The sequence below is a fragment of the Protobothrops mucrosquamatus genome, unplaced genomic scaffold (genome assembly GCF_001527695.2).
Source record: "Protobothrops mucrosquamatus isolate PMUCROS unplaced genomic scaffold, P.Mucros_1.0 scaffold_36, whole genome shotgun sequence".
In the NCBI taxonomy this organism is placed as follows: Eukaryota; Metazoa; Chordata; class Lepidosauria; order Squamata; family Viperidae; genus Protobothrops; species Protobothrops mucrosquamatus.
In genome coordinates, this window is record NW_015386112.1 from 287,852 (window position 1) to 296,807 (window position 8,956).

The 8,956-nt window shown below is 39.9% G+C and overlaps 1 protein-coding gene across 1 annotated transcript in view; it reads right to left on the reverse strand.

The window, feature by feature from the left end:
• The window catches only part of METRNL (meteorin like, glial cell differentiation regulator), a 33,019-nt gene extending 24,465 nt beyond the window's left edge, over positions 1-8,554 (reverse strand). The window contains exons 1-2 of the mRNA XM_015810181.1: positions 8,252-8,554; positions 28-416 (exon numbers count right to left, since the gene is read on the reverse strand). Of these exons, the coding sequence (XP_015665667.1) occupies positions 28-416; positions 8,252-8,382 (520 nt within the window). The 5' untranslated portion in view covers positions 8,383-8,554. The remainder of the gene's footprint in view (positions 1-27; positions 417-8,251) is intronic.
• Between the last annotated feature and the right edge of the window lie 402 nt (positions 8,555-8,956).

The window sequence follows — 8,956 nt, forward strand, 5'->3', positions numbered from 1 at the left end:
AAATAGAAGTAAAGTATCACAACTCACCGGAAATCATGTGCAAATCAGATGCCATCCCCTTGCTTATCAGTTCATACTGGAAGCCTGTAATCTTCCGACTAATGTCCTGCTGAGGGGTAGCCTCTACAAAAAGCCCACCTTGGTCAAAGTTGAAGCAATGCACTCTAGTAGGACTGTGATCTCCCTCTTGGGCCAGTAGTTTTAGTTCTCCAGTTTTTTCCAAATAAATATTTGCTCCTGCAGAGTTCTTATAAGGTTTTATGCAAACAGTCCAATGTTTGTAAGAGGAAGATATAATATTGGGCCGCAGATTGATGATCAATGCTCCAGTGGGATACATCCATTCTATGGTTCCTTCAGAACAACGGAGGTAGACTTGTTCAACATCTTTTCTGTGGGACTCGTGAGTTAATCCACTAGGGGAAAAAAAGAAAGAGACATTATAATAAAAGTGCCTTGATTTATTCTACAAGAATAGTATATGCATTCAGAGAAAATCCACTGCGCAAGACTTGAAAGACGATTGTGGAAAATGAAATAATGAAATAATGGCTTCAGGCAGACTTTTAAGAGTTTGGAAAAGCTTCCAATTCTATTAAGTTGTATTGGCACTTGTCTCCAATAGCCAAATTAATCAAGTCTGCTAACATCATGTCCATTCCAAACCATAGAGTAAGGTTCAAATTAAGACCTTCCATAAAATAAATTAAGCAACAAGACCAAACTGTTTATGAGAAAAATGGATTAAACACAATTTTCAGCCTCAAGTCCAACCATATGTGACAATCCTACCAACCAACATGAAGAATGCATTTATGTACCATAACCAGACATTAGATTTCCAATAGATTATATAAAAAATGGTCAAAGCAATTTTAATAATCTAAGTGTTCATGTTAATCTTCTGCAGAAATTTGCTGTGGGAGATATGATTTGGAGTGTGAATACAAGGGACAAGACACAATTCTTATTTAAAATAAAATGCTTACCATACTGGAGATGCAACAAAATATACAGTTCAGAGGTTTCATGAGAAAACTCCAAGAAACTTAAATTTAAATCATTAGCATCCTCATAACATCACTTTACTGGCTGTAAACTAAGGTTGTCAGTCACCCTCAAGAGTTGACAGCTTGTGAGAGAAGGAGCTAGTTCTTGACCTTCATGCTTCTCACTAATTTCAGAAATGCAACTCTCAATGGAACATTTGAGTTATTGCCAGTTTTAAGTGTTAAAAAAGTGGCAATCTGTTGGTGTGTATGGTTACAAGAATACAAGAATACTCTTCTCAAAATGTCACTGCATTGTTGTGGCAGCCAGTTAAACTCCGAACTGAATCAAAACTACTTCTCAAGGCCCCAACTGCTGATCCTACCAATTCTGGGTTCCTGATCATCTCCATTTATCAACTGAGAAATATAATTCAACCAAGCTTACAGGATTGTTGCATGGCTAAATGCAGCCAGAATAGAACAGCCATAGTACAAGAGCTGTAGTATTTATATAAAGTCCTACTTGAAAGTGTGAATTTGCTATTTCTTCACAATAAAGTCGATGCAATTTACTCAGAAGCACAGTTTGTTCCAAAATATAAAAAGCTTTCCAGTGCAAAAAAACTGAGTCCTGAATTAATCTACACATACAACCTATACTTTATCAACGGTCTTAATGTAATTTGTCGAGTGGAAGAAGTTCCCACTTCAAAATACTATGGATTATTTGAAACTTCTCCAATGCCAAAATATAACCTTTCAGTTTGAAAGGAAAGCAACAGAATATTCATGCTTTGAAGTTTTTTTTAGCAATAAGTGACTCTGGAACTAAGCACAAACACAGGTCTGCAAGCTTTTCTTGTGACTAAAAGGAAAGAGGGTGCATTGTTTTCATTGAAGCTAATGATATCAAAAAAACCATAAAGGAATGAAGCAGAATTGGAAAGACAAGCAAGTCAGGATACAAATCTACCAAGTTCCTGCTGAATAGATGATTCACAATACTGAATGCATTTCAAAACAACTTGGGTTGACTTGGCTAAAAGCTCATGACCTAGTTAAAGCTGTCAGAGTTGGTGGAGATGGAGAGCTCTCTATGGCTTGGAAGATTTGGTGGAGACAGAAAACATCTGCACAGAGAGAGGTTAGATGATTCATTACCAGAAGGTGTTAAGAGGTCTGATGGACCAACAAATCTTTCCTTTCCGGATAAATATGGTGATATCAAGTGTCTGAACTAAGAACAAAGCTAAGCTAATCCACATTTATATATAGCCAGTTTCCAGGACCAATTGCCAAATTATCCGATGTTCCTGTTATCTACTATATGTAAAGGATTATTCAACATATTATACCAAGCAAGTTAACTGCTCATATTTTAAAGCAAACCTGCATTTACTTTCAGGGTGTGGAAAAGGCTATTGACACTTATCTTGTGTTTTACATATACTGTATAAAATAATGTTGGTTTGATTTCAAGCCAAGAATAAATGGCCAAAGTTCTTACACAAATAAGACAACCAAAATTCATAACTTACTTCAGCCCCATTTGCTGGTAGAAGATTATTACATCCATGCAGTATTTAGGTTTTACCTATGCATGACCATAAGGCCATATAATACAATTAGGCATTTAGACTTAATGGAAAAACTTCAGAATTACCTAATCCCACCCACAGATAAGAAATTGCCTTATTTACTTCCAAACCAAAACGAGACAAGCCAATAGTATTCATTCTTACAAAGTGAAACATGCATTGACAGCTACAGTAGTTATGAATATATATAAAACTGTGGCTTCCCTTTTTGTTCAGAACAATGTTATTTATAACTACTAATGGAAACATCAGGCATTTCTAAGACGGACCTGCTACGGGAACAGTGTGACAATTTAGAAAAAACAGGGTTGATTTTTTTTTTTTTAAAGAGGAACTTACTTTAAATGGGAGGCCTGGCATTTACACCTCTGTTATCATTGAAATCTTTAACTTTGAAGGCCGGATACCACAGATTAGTGGCAGCTTGTACTTTAGACCTCATCTGCTGCCACAGTAACAAATATAACTTCTAAAGTTACACAGCCAGAAAGAATAGGCTATATTCCTGCATACAACAATGAGATAATCACTGTAAAAAAAACCTTTAGAGAAAAAGTCCCAGAATTTTGAAGAAGGGCAATTAGGGCTGGACAAAAAAGCCTTCAGAATTCAGAACTGTTTATGGTGGCCAGAGGATACTGAAAATTGTAGTCCAATGTATCTGCAGAGCATACAGCTATCCTATAATATGAAAAGCTCAACTAACTGCTCCAAACTTTTTTTAAAAGTCCAATTTTTTGTAAATGTTAAGGGAAAAAGAGAAGAAATATTTGATGTTGTAACCGGAGATTTGTACTAAGATTTTGTTATTGAACTATTATTATCCCAGTCACTATGTTGCTTTTTAAATATTTGAATGTAAAATTGGAAAATTAATAAATTATTTAAAAAGTCCAATTTTAAAAGCTAACAGTTCTTAAGAATTCTCACATACACATTAATGCCTATTTTATTCATCACCAATGTTAACAGATTCAAGCAGAGACCACCAACTCATGTTAGACAGAAGAAAGGAAAGATATTTTGCAGCATCAGTATCACTGCCAGAAGCCTCTGCTCATCTTGAAATAAAACGGCAAGTCCCTCTCACCACTGGCCCTGCTGAACTTGCCTTTCCAGAAGGCCAAGCTGAATTTGTGACCTTTATATCCCTTCATATTCATTAGTTCATTCTTTTTTTTATTTATAACAGCAGCCTACTGGATTTAATGAAGGCAATCTTGAAAACCTGAAGTTGTGTGGATTTGAAGTCCATACATCTTTAAGACACCAAGGTTAGGAAACACTGGATTAAGGACATATCAGTAGTACTTGGGGAGGGGGGGGAGTGCATTTGAGAAAGGGGAGAGCACACACACAGCACTTGTTGGAACTAAACCAAACTTTTTTCCCCCAGGATCACAGAGCGGCTGTAAAAGGCAGCTGTGTAATATTAAGAAAAACACAACTAGGTTAAGGAACTGCTGATAGGAGCTGGATGAACCCCTCCATGAACACTGAGGACCTTTTGGCCCTTCAATATTAAAGTATTGCAAGGTACTATTATATAGTCCAACATCTGTCCCCAACACTGGTGGCCAGCAAAAAGCTTACTCAAAGCCCATGAGTTAAGAAATGAAGGCAACAGTCATCTTCTATTATTGCTGCTTACTGACCAGTACTTAGAATATCTATATGCCTGTTGCTGGACATTATGCATCTTAATACATTTAGGAAGATAGAGGTAGCTATATGGAAAAACTTTCATATATCCAAATTACTGACAGGCAGGAATTCCAAGGAAGGTTCCAGATAGGACTTTCCTAGTCTTACCTGAAGGTGCCTGGGATGGGACTTAAAACCATGAAGCTTTGGCTCTCTCTTATAACATTCTGCTGGCCAGAACAGCCTGACTTAAACCACAGCTACCTGTTTGGTCAATTCCATCTATTTTTTCAAACATCTGATGTTTTCTTGTGCAATTGCAAGAGTCAGCAAGCATGCGTCATTCCCCCAAATTAAAATATTTAATGACAGATTGGGGGGGAGGGGAGAAGTGTTGGGTAAGCCCCATAACAGGGAAGTGAGTCATGCTGCTCACACACACATCCCTTGTGGCTGGCATTCAGGACACTGACAAGCCCAGAAGAGAGACTTCATTCATCAGTAGAGTAATATATTAATGGTTTAGTGTTGCAGCTGAGAGACAGATATAAATCGGGAATACTGCCTCTGTCCTTTATTTTATGAAGTGAGTCAATCTCTTTAGGTTGCCCCTCCCCCCAATAATATTTCCATTTTATGTTATGGAGATATTGTTGCCACTAATTTTAGGAAGAGATAATCCAGACAAGGATATGGCCTTACCCCCACACAATCTCCTTAATAATCACACCCAAATCAAATGTTATATTATTATTATTATTATTATTATTATTATTATTATTATTATTATTATTATTATTATTATTATTATTATTATTATTATTATTATTATTATTATTATTATTATTATTATTGGTCAGGAAGCTAGTAATTTTAAAGAAACCTTAGGAGACATCTACAGGCCAATGCCTATTTTCCAAACAGAGGCACATATATGATCAAGGCAATGTGTGCACATTTATGAACTTCAATTAAAAGGAAAATCAGGCATGAAAGACATTGTTAATTCAATACATAAGCAAACAGAAGATGGTTCCAAGAATCTCCTGTCTGGAATATCCTTTGGTCTAAACAAGGACACTGAGATACAATAATGTCTTTAACAATACTTTCAACATCTATAATTATAGATATACAAAATAGGTTTATGTAAACTTGTGAATCATATAAAGTGTAGATTTTTTTATTTAGAGGGCACAGCAATTTCTGTGTAGGAGTCCACAACTAATTTTGAGCACTAAATAATGCTGATGTTGAGAAAAGTTGGTTCTACGATTATTCCAACTCTGCTGCCTAAGAACTGTTTGCTTTGTTACACAAAGTAATTGCAGCAAATATACTATCAGGAATGTGGTAGCAAAATTGTAGATGGTTCCCTGTACTAGCTAAATTTTGTTTTAGGTACAGGTCTTATAAACGTATCTGATGATATTCAACACGTGATGCATGCCACTATTTTCAGGGACTTATCTTTCTAGATAATGGAATTATTTTGCTACAGGGCATGTGACAATTCTTAACAGGTGAGATAATCTGTGATAGCTAGAGTTTAACCTTTCCCCAAAGGATTTCCAAAAAATGATTCTCTCTCCCATAAAGCAAAGCAAAGCAAAACACACACACACACACACATACACACCTGAAAAATCTGAATCCCACCATTTAATCCTGGTGCTACTGCTCTAATATTGCATCCTGTTTCCATCTGTTTAAACTTCCCAGTTTGTATAAATCCAAAGAAATCATTCACTGTCATTCCACTTATTTAAAAGTAAATTGCTTTGAAAACTTCAGATGCACATAACTTAGCATCAAATTAGATTAATGGCTAAATGAAAGCCTTTTCAGATCTATAGAAGATTTTTGAAATCCATAGGATAGATCTAAAGTATAAGTCCTCAACTTATGGTCACAATGAACCCAAATTTTATGTTGTTAAGCGAGACATTTTAAAGTGAGTTTTGCCCCAATTTACGACCTTTCTCGCCACATTAAATGAATCACTGCAGTTGTTGAGTTAGTTACATGGTCGTTAAGTGAATCTGGCTTCCCCATTGACTTGTCAGAAGGTCCCAGAAGGGGATCATATGACCCAGGATACTGCAACTGTCATAAATATGAGTCAATTACCAAGCATCCGAATTTTGATCACCTGTCTGTAGGGATATTGTGACGGTCATAAGTGTGAAAAACTGTCATAAGTGACTTTTTTCAGTGCCCTTGTAACTTTGAACATTCACTAAATGAACTGCTGTAAATTGAGGACTACCTGTATTACTGAACAGTATGTGGGGGGGGGAGGGAGTCAGACACAGCAAAAAGAATGAATTTAGAAGTTTTAAGTTTTAAAGATTTCACAACCATGATGATTAACATAACTGTGGCAACTAAGGAATTATGGCCAAGAGCTTTCTGTTAGCAATCCTGATTAAAATCTAAAGTAGCAGGGGTGACGTTATGCCACAGGTGTAAAGAGACTACGCTCAGCTCAGAACATTTATGAGATAGGTATTATACAATATAGCAGGTGAACTCGAAAGGAACTCAGGAGAATGTTAACCACCCTCTGGAGAGCTCCTTGCACACACACACATACACACACGGTTTCCAGGGAACAACTTTCCAAGGTATACAGCAAAAATCCAGGTCACCAATCTTAATTTCCGCAACCCCCGTGAACCAGAAAACAAAATACAAAAAAAAACAAACCCCAAACCCCCCAACTTCAGTGGAAATCCAAGGCGTTTTAAGGAAATACGCAAGCGTGGCGCTAATTCATTATGAAAAGGCAGTTCTATTGGGGCGACTGAAAAAAAAAAAAAAAAAAAAAAAGCTACATGCTGCCAAAAAAAAAAAAAAAAAAAAAAGCCCAGCGTCGCAACTTTGATAAGGGCGAAACAATCTTTTCAACACAACGCAAACACACTGATTAAACCCCTTATCCGTTGTTTTTTTTTTCCTCCCTCTCAAGGGCGGCTGAAAAAGCCTCCCGAGTTACGCTGAAGTTAGCACAAAAAGGTAGGAGGAGGTCACCGAGTTACAAGTATGTTATTCTGGTGTTGAGTTGCACTGATGTGGAGGGTGCTGCAGTGGCCAGGAGAGAAAACTCTACCTTTGTCTGCCGAGCGCTCTCCGGCTTCCCTCCTCTCCTCCCCCCCCCCCCCAAATCTCCTTCGCTCGTTGCTTTGGCAATATACTCATCCTGAACACTCCTGGAATGTTAATCAAACTGTCCCTCTCCCCCTTCCTTCCAATAAATCAGAGCAAACAGCCGAGGGGGGGGGGGAAAGATTTCTTTTATCCCTCTTGCAACAATCAAATCCATGTGTCCTGGAGCTTCTGGAGCTAAGCAAAAGCCCACGCGGAACTATGCGCCCCCTCCCTTCCCTTTCCGAACGAAACTTCGCCGAAGAGCGGGTTTCGAGAACAGCTAAGGTTTCTCCTCCTCCTCCTCCTCCTCCCCCCCACACTCCCAAAAACGCACACCCGGCAGCTCTAGGATGAAAGTGGGGGAGCGGGAGTGGGGAGGAAGAGGATTAGCTCTCTTCCTGGAGCCAAGATTCCCAAACTTCGCGTTTCGTTTGGCTTACGAACCCCACTCAAAACTCTCTAATTTCAACAGAGGGGAAATAGGCTTTAAGGGGGGAAAAAAAGGGGGGGGAAGCAACCCTCTCTACAAAGTCGGGTTTCATCTCTCCCTTCCCCCCCCCCATAAGAGGAAGGAGAAAGAGAGAGAGAGAGATCCCCCCAAAAGTCCTGGCTTTCTTTAAAAGCAGCGTTAATCGCCTCCGACTTAGCAACGCCACAACCCACAGAAAGGAAAATCGGGTCGAGCAAGGGGGGGGGGGGAGGTGTCCTAAAGTCTAGATTCCGCAGGAGCGCACCTTGGGAAGCAGATGCCAGGAACGGGGATATGCCCGGACAAAGACCCAACCTTTTTGGAAAAACACCTTACAGCGGCGCCAAGTCCGCCGATCCCACGCCAAACCCCTTTTTTTGGCCCGGCGAGCTTCTCACCTTCCTTTCCAATTGCACAAGTCGCTCGAGTATTGCGCCGTGCAGCCCCTGTCCAGTACCAAAAAGCCCAGCAGCAACAACAGCGGTGACGGCGGCGGGAGCAGCAGCCCGGGCGCCGGGGCTCTCCGCATGATCCCCGCCGGGCTGCCCTAGAACGGATCCACCAGAGGAGGGAAGAGGAGAGAGCCCGTAGCCTGCGCTACATGGCGAGAGAAAACCGGATCCGGAGCAAGCCGCTAGCACGAGCCCATCCCAGCCGTCCGGCCACTCGCCTCAACAGTGCCCTCGCTCTCCTAGCCGGCGCTAGCTCCGCGTCCCAAGCTTAGTGGAGGGCGGGGAGCCGCTGCGCCTCGGAAACCACCCACTCCAGAGACCGCGGCTAAAACCCGCAATGGATTTCTTTTTTTTACGGAGCGGATTCCGTGCCCTCCTGCCCTTCTTCACTTTGCTTTCCTAACAAAACCCGAAAAAAAAAAAAATCTCTCCGTTGTCGGAGTGACAGCAGCCAGTTGAACATAGGTACCGACGGCTTTCCTTATGGGGCAACCTCGCAGACCTCTGTAAATAAGTTCTAGCGTAGACTGTCACTGCTCCAGTTTGGGTGTTTTAAGAAAGAGGAAGCTAAGAACATTGGAACTTCTGCTATGAGTATTTCTCGTTTTTTTTTAAAAAAAATCGCACGTTGTTTAAAATAATAAAATTCAA